At 64.3% G+C, this 17186-nt stretch overlaps 1 protein-coding gene across 2 annotated transcripts; it reads right to left on the reverse strand.

Annotated features, from left to right (window-relative positions):
• Positions 1 to 5708: 5708 nt before the first annotated feature.
• Positions 5709 to 16547, reverse strand: SLC4A1 (solute carrier family 4 member 1 (Diego blood group)). 2 transcript variants are annotated; one of them, XM_059830398.1, is made up of 21 exons: positions 16516 to 16547; positions 16292 to 16388; positions 15337 to 15406; positions 15105 to 15205; positions 13854 to 13927; positions 13454 to 13631; positions 13227 to 13377; positions 12856 to 12993; positions 12091 to 12164; positions 11235 to 11419; positions 10356 to 10566; positions 10043 to 10246; positions 9670 to 9818; positions 8871 to 9065; positions 7946 to 8113; positions 7616 to 7705; positions 7328 to 7494; positions 6963 to 7216; positions 6707 to 6876; positions 6289 to 6462; positions 5709 to 5807 (listed from the first exon to the last, which is right to left on the reverse strand). In XM_059830398.1, exons 1-21 carry the CDS (start codon positions 16531 to 16533, stop codon positions 5727 to 5729), a joined length of 2949 nt encoding a protein of 982 aa, XP_059686381.1. In that variant the 5' UTR covers positions 16534 to 16547; the 3' UTR covers positions 5709 to 5726. The 2 variants fall into 2 exon arrangements, with proteins under 2 accessions (XP_059686381.1, XP_059686382.1); XM_059830399.1 differs by lacking the exons at positions 15105 to 15205; positions 15337 to 15406 and having other exon boundaries at positions 12091 to 12166; positions 12852 to 12993; positions 16292 to 16385; positions 16516 to 16533.
• Positions 16548 to 17186: the final 639 nt, after the last annotated feature.

The raw sequence follows: 17186 nt of genomic DNA on the forward strand, positions 1-17186 counted from the left end.
GCTACCGGCTGCCTGCGAGCTCCGGCCATTTGCACGCTGCCGGCCATCGGCACATTACCGGTGAACTCCGGCCATCTGCGTGCTACCGGCTGCCCGCGCGCTACCGGCGAGCTCCGGCCATCTGCACACTACCGGCTCCCGCACACTACCGGCGAGCTCAGGCTGTCTGCATGCTACCGGCCAGGCCGGCACAGGCACCTCCGGCAGGCACCTGCCACGAGGCAGTGGGGAGCAGGAGGCGGTGGGGAACCTCCCCCCGGGATGCAGGATGAGGCCTGGGAACACAGGGTCAGGTCCCGGGGCTGCCCGGCTTGGCTGGCTGCGGGCGCCTCCCAGGCCGGCTGAACGGGAACGGCCAAAATCCAGGGAATTTTCACCCCTGTTTATATGGGGGGAAAAAAAAAAAGCCCCAAATCTGGGTGCAATTGGCCCCCCAGGCTGATTTGGGGGTGTGGGGGTGGTGACGGAGGGAAGTCCGGCTGTGCAAGTGGCTTATTTGGGCCTTATTCCCAAGCGAAGGATCAGCCGGACGGCCCCTCCGCCACGTCCTGCAGTCCTGCCTCCAGCCGGCACGGCCGCCAAGGTGTGCCAAGCCGCGCCAGCCGGCTTCAGCGCCGAGCAGTTAATCCCTCCAGTGAAAGCTTAAAAAAAAACCCCACATATATATTTATTCTGCATGGAAGAGGCCCTCCACTGAGCTGTTTTTCCTGGTCTAAATTAGGTGAAATGTCACTGTTTTGCAAGAAGGAAAAAATTGCAAAAGAAAAAAAAAAAACCCACAACAAAATATTTGGAGACAAACGGGCCAAACACGTGAAAATCAACATTTTTAATTTTTAACTTTTTTTGTTTTTGAACCAAAAAGCCATTTTGGATGGGGAGTGCAACCGCGCTGCGGCCCCGATGGCAGCACAGATTCCCCCCTGCAATGCGGTTGTGTGGCTTTTGCCCCCCAGGAGGGACGCCGGAGCCCTGGAAATCAGCCCCAAACCCTGCAGCAGGTGGGCCAGAACCGGGGACCCCTCAAATACGCGCCCCAAACGCTCCCCTCCTTGCTCTGTGCCCTCTCCGGGGCCTGCTTCTTACCAAGGGGATTTTTTAATCGCGGTTATTTCTGTAGATGAGTATTTTTTGCAAATAAAGGTGCAGTAAGACAGCGCAACTGCAGAGCCTTTTTTTGGGAGGGGGGTGTTGGCATTTTCACTTGTTCAGTGCACAAACGCTAACGGAAAGCTTTCCGCTGCACACCCCGAGGAGGTGCAGGGCTGTCGCAGGCATGCGGTGGCCCTGCCTGCATCGGCAGGGGTGCAGGCAGCGCAGCCGAGGGCAGCTGATGGCACGAAGCACCCAGCAATGCTGCGAGCACCCTGCATCCTGCGAGCACCCAGCATCCCACCAGCACCAGTGCTCTCCCATTCCGGGGGTGATGCTACGACGTGACCCAGCTCTTCAGCTCCGTGCTCCTCATTAGCAAACCTATTAATGAGTATTTTTTTTTTTCCCCTTTGCAACTCACGCCCTGCCAGGAGCCGCTGCCGCAGGTCCCTGCCACGCATCACCCCCCCAACCGCATTTTGCTGGGCTAAGTCAAGCTCAAATGAGAGCTTGACCTAAATCCCCCCCCCAAACCAGGCTGGATCCCGCGGCAGTGACCTCACTGACATCTCCCGGAGAAGCAAAAACTTCCCAGGGCGGGAAGCGAGAAGGACGGGGTGCAGGCAGGCTGCCCCGGCAGCAGGCAGATGCCTTCCCCCATTACCAGCGTGGCAGCACCGGGTTTCGGAGGCAGGGATCGCAGCAGCGGGTCCGGCCGGCGGCAGCAGCGTGCGGAGCCCTCCTGATGGCACCCAGCGTGGCTTGCCCACGTGAGGCCGGCAGAAGGACCGGCAGCTGCTGGATCTGCAGGCCTTGGGCTGGAAAATCCCAGCCACGTACCTCCATCTCCAGAAAACAACGTCTGGCAGCTACGCTGGGCTCAGAAAAAGCCGGAGACAGCGACGGGATTTATCCCAGCGCCACGGAGAGCCTTTGGGGTCACGGTCAGGAGCAGTGGCAGATGCTGACCCCAATGCCTGCCCCATAGAAGGGCTCAGGGCAAATGGGCGCATCCCTTCCCACGGCCCTATTTACAGAGCTGGGCCACGGGCAGGTGTCTTCCGTGGGACAGCAGTGATTGCGCTCGTTAATGGGATTACGGGTAATCGGGGTCCATTTAGCGCCAGCGTGGTCTGGGGTCTGCTCTGCAGCGTGTGACAACGTCCCCGGGCGGGTGGCTCAGCGTGTCCCCCCCCGGAGCGGGGACAGCCGTGGCCGTGTGGCTGGCAGCAATAGGGCAGCACCCTGGGGTGCAGGGGGGGCGAGGGGGGGCTGAGCATCCCGGGATGGCCACAGGGAGCAGCCTGGGATGGCTGCAGCGAGCAACCTGGGATGCCAGGATGCAGCAAGCATCCTGGGATGGCTGTGGGGAGCATCCCGGGATGACCATTGAGAGCATCCCGGGATGGCCGCAGGGAGCATCCGGGGATGACTGCAGTGAGCACCTCAGGGTGCTGGGATGCAGTCACCATCCCGGGATGCCATGGCAAGCATCCTAGTACAGCCGCACTGAGCATCCCCGGATGACCATGGGGAGCATCCCAGGATGGCTGCACTGAACATCCCAGGATGGCTGTGGGGAGCATCCCAGGATGGCTGCAGTGAGCATTCCGGGATGCTGGGATGCAGCAAGCATCCCAGGACGCTATGGCAAGCATCTTGGTAAAGCCGCACTGAGCATCCCGGGATGGCTGTGGGGAGCACCCTGGGATGACCATGTTGAGCATCCCAGGGTGGCTGCAGTGAGCATCCCGGAATGACCATGGCAAGCATCCCGGGATGGCTGCACTGAACATCCCAGGATAGCTGTGGGGAGCACCCTGGGATGACCATGTTGAGGATCCCGGGATGGCTGCAGTGAGTGTCCCGGAATGACCATGGCGAGCATCCCGGGATGGCTGCACTGAACATCCTGGGATGGCTGTGGGGAACATCCCTGGATGACCATGTTGAGCATCTTGGGATGGCTGCAGCGAGCATCCCGGGGTGCTGGGATGCAGCGATCATTCCAGGATGCCATGGCAAGCATCTTGGTAGAGCCACACTGAGCATCCTGGGACGGCTGTGGGGAGCATCCCTGGATGACCATGGGGAGCAGCCCAGGATGGCTGCAATGAGCATCCCGGGATGGCTGCAATGAGCATCCCGGGATGCTGGGATGCAGCAAGCATCCCAGGACGCTATGGCAAGCATCTTGGTAGAGCCACACTGAGCATCCCGGGATGGCTGTGGGGAGCACCCTGGGATGACCATGTTGAGCATCCCAGGGTGGCTGCAGTGAGCATCCCGGAATGACCATGGGGAGCATCCCAGGATGGCTGCACTGAACATCCCGGGATGGCTGTGGAGAGCATCCTGGGATGACCATGTTGAGCATCCCGGGATGGCTGCAGCGAGCATCCCAGGGTGCTGGGATGCAGCGAGCATCCCAGGATGCCATGGCAAGCATCTTGGTAAAGCTGCATTGAGCATCCTGGGATGGCTGTGGAGAGCGTCCTGGGATGACCATGTTGAGCATCCCGGGATGGCTGTGGGGAGCATCCCTGGATGACCATGGGGAGCAGCCCAGGATGGCTGCAATGAGCATCCCGGGATGGCTGCAATGAGCATCCCGGGATGCTGGGATGCAGCAAGCATCCCAGGACACTATGGCAAGCATCTTGGTAGAGCCACACTGAGCATCCCGGGATGGCTGTGGGGAGCACCCTGGGATGACCATGTTGAGCATCCCAGGGTGGCTGCAGTGAGCATCCCGGAACGACCATGGGGAGCATCCCGGGATGGCTGCACTGAACATCCCGGGATGGCTGTGGAGAGCATCCTGGGATGACCATGTTGAGCATCCCGGGATGGCTGTGGGGAGCATCCCTGGATGACCATGGGGAGCAGCCCAGGATGGCTGCAATGAGCATCCCGGGATGCTGGGATGCAGCGAGCATCCCAGGACGCCATGGCAAGCATCTTGGTAGAGCCACACTGAGCATCCCAGGGCGGCGGGGGCAGACACCTCCAAAGGATGCCGCTGCTCTTTTAGGGGGGCAATTAAATAAGGCGACCCCCCAGCAAATGCCCAACCGGAAAGAAAAACCCCACTTCCTTTCTGATTTTATTAATTTCTTTATTAAAGCCTGATACAGAGGTGGGTGGGGAAAGGAAGGGAAAAAAAACCACCAAAGCTCGCAGCATTGTTTATTTCGGACATATAATTAATAAATCTAAACCAACCCAAACATGAGGCAGCGCAGCCCCGGGCACAGCTGCCCCCCCCCGCCATCCCCCATGCTGATTTTGGGGTCCCCCCTGCTCCGATTTATGCAAAAAGGAGCAAATTCGCAGCCTGATCGGGTACGCTGCGCCCTGGCTGGATCCGGCCCTTGGGTCTGACCAGGGCAGGATCAGCCCCGGCAGAAGCGGGGGGATGCTCGGCCGGTTTGGGAGCAATCCCGGCAGAAACGGGGCAAGACGCGGTCAGCAAGCAAGGGAAAAATCAAGGAAGAACTACACGGATTTAACTGAAACGCTAAAAAAATAACGAGGAATGATACTAACACCAATTCATCGGTTAAACGATGCTGCCGGACTGGTCCGTAGAGTTTAGGCCCTGACCAGGATCCTTTAAAATAAGCCTTTCCAGAAAACTGTAAATTTTTATATAGTTTCTCTCTAGTATATACACACACACGCACACGGCCCCCGCTGCGGGCGGGAGCACAATCAGCCTTTAGAAATAAATTACAAACTCCCCCCAGTCGCTAGCATCAAATATACAGATCACTTCTTGCAGCTGCTTTTTTTTTTTTTCTTTTTTTTTCTCATTTTTTTCTTTTTTAAGGTGCTTTTTGGGCCTTTTTTGAGATTTGCGTTTGGTTCTGAGTGAATCCTACCTGCGAAGCATCGGCATAATTTTTTTTTGATGTTTTTAGCATGATTATCTTCATTGCAAATATATAAAACCCCCTCGCTGGACTATTTACATCCCGACCCTGGGAGATGCTGGGAGTGGCCGTGAGCGCAGCGGAGCAGCCGGGATGCTCTCTTCGGAGCAAATGATGGAGAAAGGGAGGAAAAAGGGCTCTGTGGGGCGAAGGGTCTGTCCCAGTTTCCGCTCGTTAGCGCTGAAAGTTCGTCTAGGGAAGAGGGGCCGGGCAGGGGGGAATGGGGGGACCCCGTCCCGCTGCATCCCCGTGCCCGCTGCGTGGCCCGGTCTCTGCCTTCCTCCTCCCTCCAGGCTCGGGTGTCTTCCTCTGGCTCCTCGGGTGCCCGGTCACGGCCCCGGGGTGGCCTTGGGGACAGGACGGTGACACAGGGCACGGGCCATCCCGTCCTGCCACGGGGTGGGGGGCAGCCCGTGAGACCCCCCAGCCTGGGCAGCCTCTTCCCCAGCGGGTGGCAAAGTGCGGGTGGGATCACACCATCCAAAATATTTTAAAAAAAAGCAAAAAAAGGGGGGGGGGCAAAAAAAGGCTCCATTCACAGGGTGCGCAGGTGGGGACTGGGGCTCTGAGGCCGTGTCCCCATGTCCCCCTCCGTCGCCCAGCGCCCCGGGACGGCAGCAGTGGAGCTACAAGCGGGTGGGTGTGGGGGGCCGGGGGGGCGCGGGGCCATCCGGGGGGGCGGGCGGCAGCAAGCCCTTAGCTGGGCATCTGCACCTCGTTGTACACGTCCACGCCCTCCGTCTCTTCGAAGGTGACCACCGCGTCATCCGCGTCCAGCTGGAGGAATGGGAGAGGGCGTTAGGTGGGACGGGGATGGGGACAGGGTGGGGATGGGGACGGGGATGGGGATGGAGACAGGGATGGAGATGAGGATTGGGATGGGGACAGGGAGAGGATAGGATGGGGACAGGGTGGGGACAGGGAGGGGTCAGGGATGGGGACAGGACTGAGGACAGGGACAGTGATGGGGATGGGAATAGGGGCAGGGATGAGGTTGGGGACAGGGACAGGAGTGGGGATGGGGACAGGAATGGGGCTGGGGACGGGGATGACGATGGGGACTGGGATGAGGATAGGGACAGGGATGGGGTTGGGGATGGGGATGGGGACAGGGGCAGGGACAGGGATGAGGATGGGGACAGGGACAGGGGTGGGGATGGGAGCAAGGATGGGGATGAGGATGAGGATGGGACAGGGATGGGGATGGACACAGGGACGGGGACCACGGTGGCTCCCAGCCCGTGCCAGGGCTACGTACGCATTTGAGCTCAATGTCCCGAAAGATCTTGGGCAGCAGGAAGCGCCGCAGGGGCACGGTGAGGATGAGGACGAAGGGCAGCGCCAGCGAGGCCGGGGTGGACTTCACCACCCACAGCAGCACGAGGACGACGATCTGGGTGAAGGTGAAGAGGTGCATCCGCCAAGTCTTCACCTGCGAGACGAGGAGCCCAGCGGGGTCAGGGTGGTGGGTCCAGCACCCAGCACCCTTTCCAGGGTGCTGGGTGCTGGGTGGGGGGGGCAGGACCGGTGGCCCAAAGAGCCCAGTGAAGGTCAGCACCGAAGGAGGAGGCTCTCTGGGGAGCCCCAAGCAATTGCAGGCAGCACCGTGGCGTGCTGCAGCCCAGGACACCCCCAAGCCCACAGCCACCCGGCCGGGTGACACAGGGCTCACTCACCCGGGTGACGTAGGGCTCGCTGGGGTGGTACTTGGGTGGCATCAGCAGGAGCAGGATGCGGTCAAAGAGCTGGATGCCGAAGAGGGAGGTGACGCCCATGTAGAGGAAGATGCCGAAGAGCACGGCCAGCGGGATGTACTTCAGGACGGGCTCCATGAGGATGGAGATGCCTGCGGTGGAGAAGGAGAGGTCAGGGAGAGCTGTTGGGGGCACCCAGCCCTCGCTGCCCGGGGTGGGGGGCACCTGCACAGCTCACCGATGAGCACGGCCACCACGAAGCCGCTGATGCGCTGTTCCTTCACCTCCAAGATCTGGGACTTGTCGCCGGGAGCGGAGGACTTGCTCATGACGGTGAGGGCGTTGGCGTGGGTGATGGTGCGGACGGTGGTGGCGCTGAGCCAGGGCATGCCGAAGAGGGCGGCCAGCCCGCCCATGGCCACGATCAGCAGCAGGTCCAGGTGGAAGCCGGAGCCCTTCACCAGCTTCCTCTCGGGCTTGCTGACGATGAGGCTGCCGGGGACAGAGGGGGAAGAGTCGGTGGTGGGATGTCCCCTTCCATCCCTGTCCTGCCAGGCACCCCGCAGCCCTCCCCTCCCTCCCCATACCCCTCCCCGTCCTCACGTGGTGATCTGCGTCTCGAGGAAGATGAGGATGAAGACCAGGAGGGCAGGTATTGCGGAGGCGAACATCATCCAGATGGGGAAGGCGATGTTGTTCCCCATGGGGTTGATAAACCAGCCCCGGGCGGACGCGTTGGTCACCTCCAGCCCTTTGGGGACATTCAGTTTCTGGATGGGAGCAGAGATGGGGCAGTGAGGGGACGGGGCACAGGGATGAGCACCTGGCTCCATGTCCCCTTGTTGGGGACACCCGTCCCCCCCCAGCCCTGCCCTCCCGCTGCTCCCGGACCTGTGTGTACGTGTCCTTGATGAAGAAGTCGACCAGCGCCATGATGAAGATGGAAATGGGCACCCCGAAGTCCCCGATCAAGCGCCGGGCCTACGGTGACACCGTGACCGTGTTAAACCCGCCTGCGTCCCCAACCGGCCGACGGTGTCCCCCCCGTCGTGTCCCCACTGGCAGTGAGCTCTAGCAAAGACCTCCAGAGGAGCATGCAATGAGTTTGCACTGTCTCAGCCAGTCCCTCTCGGGAAACCGCCGAGCCCCCATTTTGCCCCCAGCGCTGCCCCCGGGTCCAGTAGGGTGGGGGGGACGCCACCGTGCCCCCCCTGTCCTCACCTTGCCAGGCAGGAAAGCGCTGTTCTTGAACTTGCGGAGGAAGAAGGCCAGGAAGAAGGTTCCGGCCATGAGGACAAGGGACAGCAGCGCCGTGTTGGGCTCCGGCACTTTGGGTTCGAACACGGATTGCACGTTGTAATGCCGCTTTAGTGGGTGATCCTTAAAGATCTGGGGAGGGAAGGGGAGAGGGTCAGGGAGGATGGGATCCCCCCGCACCCCTCCTGCCATGCCGGGATCCCCACGGCACCGTCCCGGCAGGTGCCTGGGTGTGGGGTGCGTGCCAGGGTGACCGGCCAGGCTGGGAGGTTGGCACACGGTGAGCAGGGGGTTATTTTTAGGCTCGGTTTTCTCCACGTTCCGTCAGAAATGGGCCTGGAGCAGGGGCTGGGTGGCACGGCGGGGACCGACGAGCGTGGTCCTGCTACGGACCATGCGTCACCCGGGGTGTTTGGGGCTGTGCTGCGCTCGCAGTGGGGTGCACGAGGGCACCTCAGTGTGATGGGGGTCCAGGGTGTGACGGGGCATGTGTCCTGCCTGTCACCTCTCCAGCACCAGAGATGTCCTTGTGGACACTCAGTGAGTGGGGTGACGCTGTCCCATTGCTCCCGGCCACCCAGAAAGGGTCTGAGCCAGGGGACAGGGGAAGAAATCGGGGCTCTCCAGGCAGTTCCTGGGCAAGGAACATGTTTGCTGCAGCCCAGGTGGGACATCTGCCGGGGCTTCACTTCCCTGCCCCAAAATCCCCCTGCGGAGAGAAGCACGAGCTGGGAAACACCTGGGAAAGGGGAGAAAACGCTGGGAGATGGGCTCCATCTTTCGCCTGCATCCCTCACCCAGCTCCCACCGTTTCTATGGAAACCCGGGCGATGACCACAACCTGTGGCCCCCCTGCCCTTCCCCGCCCTGGGACCCCCGCGCCCCTCACCGTGGTGAGCTTGGCGAAGGTCTCGTAGATGAAGATGAGGGAGATGAGGAAGGAGAAGATCTCCTGGGTGTAGCGGGACAGGTAGCGCACCAGGACGCTGCCCTCAAAGGCCACCACCACCAGCACCAGCAGGATCAGCCAGAAGCCGATCCAGACCCGGCCCACGATGTACTCCATGCCATTGTCGCTGCAGAACTGGGGAGCCAGAGGGCACAGCCCCGTCAGCCCCCCCGGAGCACCCGGCACGGGCACCCAGCTGGGCTGGACCCCGGGGTCCCACGGTGGCCCTGCGCCTCCTGCCCGGGGGCTTGGGGGTGCTGGGATGGGGATGGCAGTACCCCAGTGTGGCAGAACCCCTGTGGGATCACCCGCCTGGCAGCACCCCAATGGCAGCACCTGCCTGGCATCGCCTGCGTGGCGTCACCCACGTGGTGTCAGCTATTTGGCATCACCCACATAGCATCACGCACCTCACGTCACCCCGTGCCATCACCCAGATGGCTCTACCTGCATGATATCACCCATGTGCCATCACCCATGTGCCATCGCCCACGTGGCATCACCCATGCAGCATCACCCATGCGCCATCCCACCAGTGCCATCCTGCATCTGGCATCACCCCTGTGCCATCACCCATGTGCCATCACCCACGTGACATCCCCTCATGGCAGCACCCCTGTGCCACCACCCGCGTGCCAGCACCCCGTGCCTCTGCCGAGGCTGGTGGGGACGCATGAGCACGCTGCGGGGACTGCCAGCGGTGGGTGGGGGGCACCCAGGGGTGCGGGGGGGCACCCACCGTGTAGAAGGCTTCCTCAAAGACGAGGAGGGGTCCCGAGAAGCCGATGACGAGCAGGGGCTGGGCGCTGAGGAAGCTGAAGAGGATGCACTGCACAGAGGTGGAGATGAGCAGCTCCGACACCCCCATCATGCCCTTGGTCTTCTCACCTGGGGGGGGCAGAGCCGGTGGGTGCTGGGGGGGACACAGTGCTGTGTCCCCCCATCTCAAACTCCTTGGCACCAGGATTAGGGGGTGCAATAACCCCCCCAGGAGCATCCCCAGGGGATGGTGCTGCAGGCAGTGGCACCCCACTCCCCCAGCCCCCAGCCCTGTGTCCAGCTGGGGGACGTCCCCGTCCCCCGGCATGTCCCCAGCCTGTCCCCCCCATTACTCAGCAAGCCTCCAAAGGTGACAGCAGGTGACAGCGCCGCAAAGTAGATGAAGATGATGGCGGCCAGGCACTGGGGGCTGCAGGCATCCCTGAGGTCGCTGAGATATTTGGGGTACCGGCGGCGGATGTCCCGCACCAGCCCCCCAAAAGGTCGCCCTGTCCTGCGCAGGGGGTCGTCATCCTCCGGTGCCGGTGCCTCCAGCCCTGGGGACACAAGCAGGTGGCCATGGGGGGACATCGCGTGCAAGGGGGGGTGTCCCACCAGCCACAGGGATGGGGGACCCCGGGCGAGCCAGGGTGGTCCCCGCCGTACCCAGGTCTTTTAGGAAGTCCTCGCCCGGCACCTTCTCGGGGGGCTGGTAGCGGCGGCGGAGCAGCTCGTGCTGCAGCGGCACCAGGCTGCGGAGGAGCTGCTCGCTCGGGGTCTCGGTGGGTGGCAGGACGATGCTGGCCTCCAGGAAGTCCTCCACCCCCCGCAGCAGGTCCTGGCGGCCCTCGGCCAGGTAGGCGTCCCGGCGAAAGACCTGCGGGGTCACACAGGGACAGGGGCTCAGTCGTCTCCGGCACCCTTGGGTGCTGCTGGGCACCCGCCTGGCCCCTGAGCATCCCCACAGGGATGGGGCGTTGTGGGGACATGGGGACATGGGGGCATGAGGATGAGGGGGGGCATGGGGATACAGGGACTTGGGGACGGGGGCATGTGACCACAGGGGCATGGGGAGATGGGGATAAGGGGGGACATGGGGGATATAGGACCGCAGGAGCATGGGGACACGGTTGCTTGGACACATGGGGACAAGGGGACATTTGACCTCAGGGGCATGGGCACATGGGGACACAGGTGCATGTGGACATGGGAGCGTGGGGCCACAGGGACACAGAAGTGTGGGGACAGGGATGCATATGGACATAGGGACAGGGGTGCATGTGGAGATGGGGACATGGGGACAGGGATGCATGGGGACATGGAGACCCAGAGGGATGAGGACACAGGTGCGTGGGGACAAGGGGTCACAGTGGCATGGCGACACAGGGACACGAGCACAGAGAGGGACGTGGCACAGCTGGACGAGTCCTGTTAGAGGGTGCAGCCCCAGGGCTGGGGACTTCGGGGTGCTCAGGGGGGCTGGCACCCCGGACGGCACTGCTGGTGGCGGTGGCAGTGCCGGTGGCGCTGGCGGGTGAGCCGTACCCTCTCGGACATCATGGTGGCGACGGCACGGCCGATCTCGTGGTAGCTGATGTGGGGGCTGTCGGGGCCCAGGACCACGAAGAGGAAGCGCACGGGCAGGGACACGTCGAGGACGGCGTCCAGTGTCACTGCGTCCTTCAGGCGCACGAAGGCCAGCGTCGGCTGCTCCAGGAAGGCTGCGCAGCCTGGGGGGAGGACGGGACGGGACGGGGGTCACGGGGGGCCGGGTACAGGGACAGGAGGCACAGGGACATGAGGCACGTGGACATGGGGATGCAGGAGCATGGGGACACGGGGTTATGGAGACATGGGGACAACAGGAGCATGGGGACATAGGGACATTGGGATATGGAGACAAGGGGACACAGGGGTGCAGGGACAGAGTTATTTGGAGACAAGATGACACAGAGGCATGGGGATGTGGGGGGACATGGGGAATGGGACAGGGGCACACAAAGGCATGAGGACACAGGGGCACATGGACACGGGGGCACAGGGACATTGGGACATGGGGACACAGGGGTAGGTGGACATGGGAGCACAGGGACATCAGGGCATGGGGACACAGGGGGACAGGGGACAGAGAGACATGAGGACACGGGGGCACAGGGGAGTGGAGAAATGGGACAAGAGGACAAGGGACATGGGGACACGGGGCCCAGAGAGCAGCACTGAGCGGCAGCAGGCGGCAGCGAGGGCTGAGGACGGGGAGAGTCAAAAAAGGCGCAAGAAAAGCAGCGAGTGAGCGAGCAGGCAGACACCAAAGCTCCCGCTGTGCACCCTGGCCCCGCACCCCCCGTCTTCGCCCTTCACCCACCACCCCAACCCTGCACCCGCAGCCCCGCTGACCACTCACCCACGAGGACCAGCGTGGCCTCGGCATCCTCGGGGACCTTCTCGGGGAGCTGGGGTTTAGTGGACCCACTCGGGCTCTGTTGCAGGCAGATGGATGGCAGGAATCAGCCAGCCATCCTCGGTGGCTGTCCCCTGCGTGTCCCCCTCCGTCCCCTGCATGTCCCCCGCCATCCCCTGCGTGTCCCCCTCTGTCCCCTGCAAGCCCAGCTCCCTTGCTACCACCATCCCATGGCGGTGCCTCCCCTGCTTGCATGTGTGCACATGTGCATGCATGCGTGTGCACCCATGTGTCTGCACGTGCCTACAAGTGTGCAGGTATGTGCGTGCATGCGCGTGCATGCACGTGCATGTGCCTGAACAAGTGTGCGCATGCGTCCATGCGTGTATGTGCAAGTGCATGTGTGCACATGTGTGGAGGGTGAGAGGAAGCGGTGTGCATGGGAGTTTGGGGGGGTGTTTTTGCTTGTGCGTGCTCGTGTGAATGCATGTGGATAGGTGTGCAAGTGTGCACGAGTGTGTGTCAGTGGGTGCGTGTCCTCCCCGGGGGGTCCCTGCGAGAGCCTGCGCACCTCCTGGTGTGCAACTGCCTGGTGTGTGCACCTGCGTGTGCCAACATGTGTGTGCCCACACACGTGTGTGTGTGCACGTGCACCTCGTGTGCATCTCCCAGCAGCCCTCCCCACACCCTGGCCGGACCCAGCCCCCCCAACCCCTGCCCCTCACCACCCCCTTGCCCCCCACTGCAGCCCCGTCCCCGCTCGCCTGCTCGGTCCCGGCCAGCCTGCGCAACTCCAGGGGCTGCTGCTCCCGCAGCAGCGGCTGCTCCGTCTCTGCCCGGCCCGTGCCGGAGCGCTGCAGCTGCGCCAGCGGCAGGGTCCTGACCGACTCGGCCTCGCTGGGGTGTCTAGAGCAGTGAGGGGGGTGGCGTCAGACGGGCCAGTGCCACTGACCCCCCAAAACCCCATAAGGCAGCCCCAGCCCTGGGGGTGTGCAGGGACACCCAAACCGGGCTGGAAGGCAAAGCCAAATGGCAGAGGGGCTTTTCCACCCCGTGCCAGGCTCCAGCGGGTCTCGCTGGAGGCAGGTCCAGCCCAGACATCGGGGTCACCCCCACGGGGCCATCAGCCCCGGCCGTACTTGTGCTGCAGCAGCAGTGTCCTCAGGATGTCATCGCGGTCCTGCGGCTTGATCTGCCCCTCGTAGATCATCTGGTCGATGAGGACGTGGGCGATGGCCGCCAGCGAGGTGGCCGCCAGCGAGGTGGCCGGCACGTCGAGGAGCACGGTGCCTGCGGGGACAGCACTGTCACCGGCCAGCCGGTGTGGGGTCCGTGCCGCCATGCCGGCCCCAGCCGGTGTCCCCACCTTTGGCCAAAGCCCGGCGGATCTCCAGGAGGCTGCGGTAGGTCAGGAAGGAGAGATGGGGCTGGCCCCAGTGCCCGGCTTCCTTGAAGTCCTCCTCCAGCTTGAGCCAGTGGCCGGCCTCCATCCAGCACAGCTCCTTCGCGCTGTCCATGACCAGCTCATGCAGCTCCACGTAGCCCTGCAGCCGGAGCCGGGGGGGGGTGTCAGGGTCCCCCCGGCCACACCAGGGACCCCCAGGAGCCCCAGAGCTGTGGCTGTCTGTGCCAGCAACCCCCGTGCCCCAGTGTCCCCGGTGTCCCCGGTGTCCCCAGGGGCTGGCGTGGGGTTGGTCCCTGGGTGGCCACAGCCTGCCCACCCCCAGGAATGGGGAGGGAATGGAGGTCCCCAGGGCAGCACCCACCTCATGGGTGTCCCTCCGGGACACGGGCCTCCTACTCCCTGCCGCCTCCAGGTCCACATCAGTCACCGACGGAGCTGCGAGCGGAGCCACCACTGCGTTAGCTGGTCCCTGCCCCGGCCCGGACACCCCGGGGTCTGTTGGAGGTGTCTCCCCCCCATCACCCCCACCCCAGACCCAGTTGGGACTCACTGGACGTGTCCCCCGCCAATTGCCCCACCCCAGACCCAGCTGGGGTTTGCTGGATGTGTCCCCACCTCTACAACCCCCATCCTTAAACCCAGTCGGGGTTTGCTGGATGTGCCCCTCCATCACCTCCCGCCCTACCAGTGCCCAGCTCCGGCCCCTCGCCACCCCACAGCCCAGCTCCTGGGGCAGGGTGACAGTCTGGGGACACCACCGGGGCCGGGGTGAGGGCAGGGCTCGTGGCCACACTCTGCCCCACCACCCTGCCACCGGCACAACCCTGACCCCAGCACCGAGCACTGCCCCTTGGGCTGGGACAGGGACGGGGACAGCACATCCCCGGCCAGCCAGACCTCAGGAGCTAGACATGTCCCTGTCCCCATCCCCTACCTACCTGCGGCCCCCCCTGCGCTCCCCACAGCTGCTTTGGCCCTATAAAGCGGGGACCGAGCCCCACGCCCCGCGGCCGCCCTGTGTGCACCGTAAATCCGGGAGCACTTTGCCTTTGCTGACAGTAAACACCAGCGCAACTCCTGCCCGCCCGCGGCCACCCCGGTGCTGGGGACAGGCTCACCCTGTCCCCCTCCGCCCCACTGGGGACCACCGCGGTCCCCTCGCTGCCCCCGGCCAGGTCAACCAGTGGGCTGATGCTGCAAGAGCCGCATCCCGCTCTGCCAGCTGAAGGATGCTGTGCCCAGGCGAGCGGGGCTGGGGCGCGTCTCCCTCCCCAGTGTCCCCGACGGCGTTGGCCGTGGCACGTGGGCTCAAGCCTGTCCTCGTCCCGGCCCGCTGCCGCCACCACCAAGCTGGCCAGCGCCAGCCGGCGTTCAGCCCCAAGTGGTTCTTGTCCTCACCCCAAACAAAGACTTTATTTATCCTCAATCAGCGCGCGATTACGGGCAAGCGGCAGCGGTCACCCCACGGCGTGCCCTGACGCCCAGGTGACAGTCACCCTGCAGAGCACACGGCTGAGGGTGGCAAAGCCAGGGCGGGTGGCGCGACGGAGAGCTGGGGGGGGGGACACGCCAGGGCTGGGCTTCGTCCCCCGGTGCCCCCACGGTCACTCACGCTGCCGTCCGCCACGGCGGCTCGCCTGTCCCGGGGGGGCCCCGGCCGCGCGCCTCCTCCCATCCAGGTCATAGCATCCCCGGCGGCTGGGCAAATACTGGCTGCAAAACACACACCGCCGGGACGGTGGGGTCAGCACCAGGCACCCATGGGTGCCAGCAGCCTCCCCTTGCCGGTGCCAGCCGGGCAGGTGGGGCAGTGTCCGGCCCCCTCCCCGATTTGGGGGACTCACCGCAGGGGCGTCAGCTCCTCGGCTCTGGCCCTCCATGCGTGCAAGGGGGACCCGGTGCTGGCGCCGGCCCCTGTGCAGAACAGGCGGCAGCGTTACCCCCCGACCTGTGTCACCCTGAACGGGGACCCGAGGGTCTGGGTGCCGGGAGCCAGCACTGCCCAAGCACCACCGCAGGGCAGCAGCTCCGAATCAACCGAGCTTCAGGCAAGGGGATGCTCTGGGGCACCAGACCCCCCAAACTCCCCTTGCCTCCCTCCCCAGGGGCTCTTGGTCATGACCTCAAAGACCCCGGGTGTCCCCAAGCTCGGCCCCCTCTTGGGCACCTCACCAGCTCCGGGGCTTCGGCAAAGGGTGTCGCTGCCTTTGGGCGATGCGATCCCGAGGGCTGCGCGTCCCTGCCTGAGCGCCCCGGGCTCCGAGCGAGCCCTGCTGCCCGTGTGAGGCTGGCACCCATGCAACGCTGGTGCCCTCGCAACTCTGGTGCCCATGCAACACTGGCACTCATGCAACACGTCTGTGCAACGCTGGCGGCCATGCAACACATCTGTGCCATGCTGGCACCCATGCAACGTGGTGCCGGTGCAACACGGGTGCCCATGCAATGCTGGCACCTATACAACGCAGGCACCCATGCAATGCTGGTGCCCATGCAACACGCCTGTGCCATGCTGGTACCCCTGCACAGCTGGCACCCACAAAACTCTGGCGCCCATGCAACATGCGTCCTTGAACCACTGGTGCCCCTGCAATGCTGGCACCCACCCAGTGCCAGTTCCCGTGCACCGCCGGTGCCCGTGTGGCACCATCGCTCATGCAACGCCATCACCCATGCAACGCCGTCACCTCTGCAACGCCAGCACCCGTACGACACTAGTGCCCGTGCAATGCCATCCCCCATGCAACGCTGGTGCCCACGCATGCCCAGCGTCCCCCAGCACCCAACGGAGCCACTCACTGCTCATCTCCCCCAGCGATAGGTGGGAGCCCTTTATGCCGGGGTCCTCGTAGCCCTCGGGGTCCAGGGTCCTCCTCATCCTCTCCTCGTAGGCCTCCTGCGGGACAGAGAGAAGGGGGTTCAGCGGGGACCAGCACCCCCAGCGCCTCGCCGGTGCCGTGCCGGGGACGGGAGCCGGTCGGGGCGCAGCGGCAGAGCCAGGGCTCGGGGCCGGGTCTCCCTACCTGGCCAGGCCCCTCCATGGCTCCGGGCTCGGCCCCCGCCGCCGCCTCGCTGCGTCCCAGCAATCAGCCCGACGGCACCATAACCCGGCGCTCTGCGGCGTCGAGGCGGGCGTGGGGGGAAAGGGAGAGAAAACATGTTAGGAGAGGCCGGGGCAGAGCTCGGTGAACCCCCGGGACGTGGGGTTTGGCCCCTGGGATGGGGCTGTGGCCGGACGCCGGGGCCGTTCGTGCAGCCCCCGCCTGCGTAACCGGCTCCCCGCGGGCCGGGAGGTCCTGGGGCCAGGGATCCCTGGGGAAGCGGTGCCCTGCCCTGCCGCCATCCGGGATGGGAACCGACGTCAGGCGACGGTAGAGCCCCCGCGGCTTCCCACCAGGGACCCGGCATCCCGCCCCGGCCCACCCGTGCCCACGCATGCTGGCCAGTCCTGCCGCGTCCCGCGCCCAGGGGTCAGGTCCCGTATGGACCCACGCACATGGGCTGGGTCCCACATGACCTCTTGCGTGTGGGTGGGATCCCATACAGACCCACGCACATAGGTGGGGTCCCATATAGACCCACGCACATAGGTGGGGTCCCATACAGACACACGCATAGGGGCTGGCGTCCCACGCTGCAGCGCCTGGGGCCCCCTGCAAGCCCCCGCACGCCCCTGGCAGAGGGGTGGGAAAGG

This window comes from Gavia stellata, chromosome 28 (genome assembly GCF_030936135.1).
Source record: "Gavia stellata isolate bGavSte3 chromosome 28, bGavSte3.hap2, whole genome shotgun sequence".
Lineage (NCBI taxonomy): Eukaryota > Metazoa > Chordata > Aves > Gaviiformes > Gaviidae > Gavia > Gavia stellata.

Coding starts and splice junctions, on each gene's coding strand:
- SLC4A1 (XM_059830398.1), bottom strand. Junction 7,706..7,945: donor GCGCTTTCCTGCCTGGCAAG/GTGAGGACAGGG, acceptor GTGTCACCGTAG/GCCCGGCGCTTGATCGGGGA. Junction 7,217..7,327: donor CTCGAGACGCAGATCACCAC/GTGAGGACGGGG, acceptor TGTCCCCGGCAG/CCTCATCGTCAGCAAGCCCG.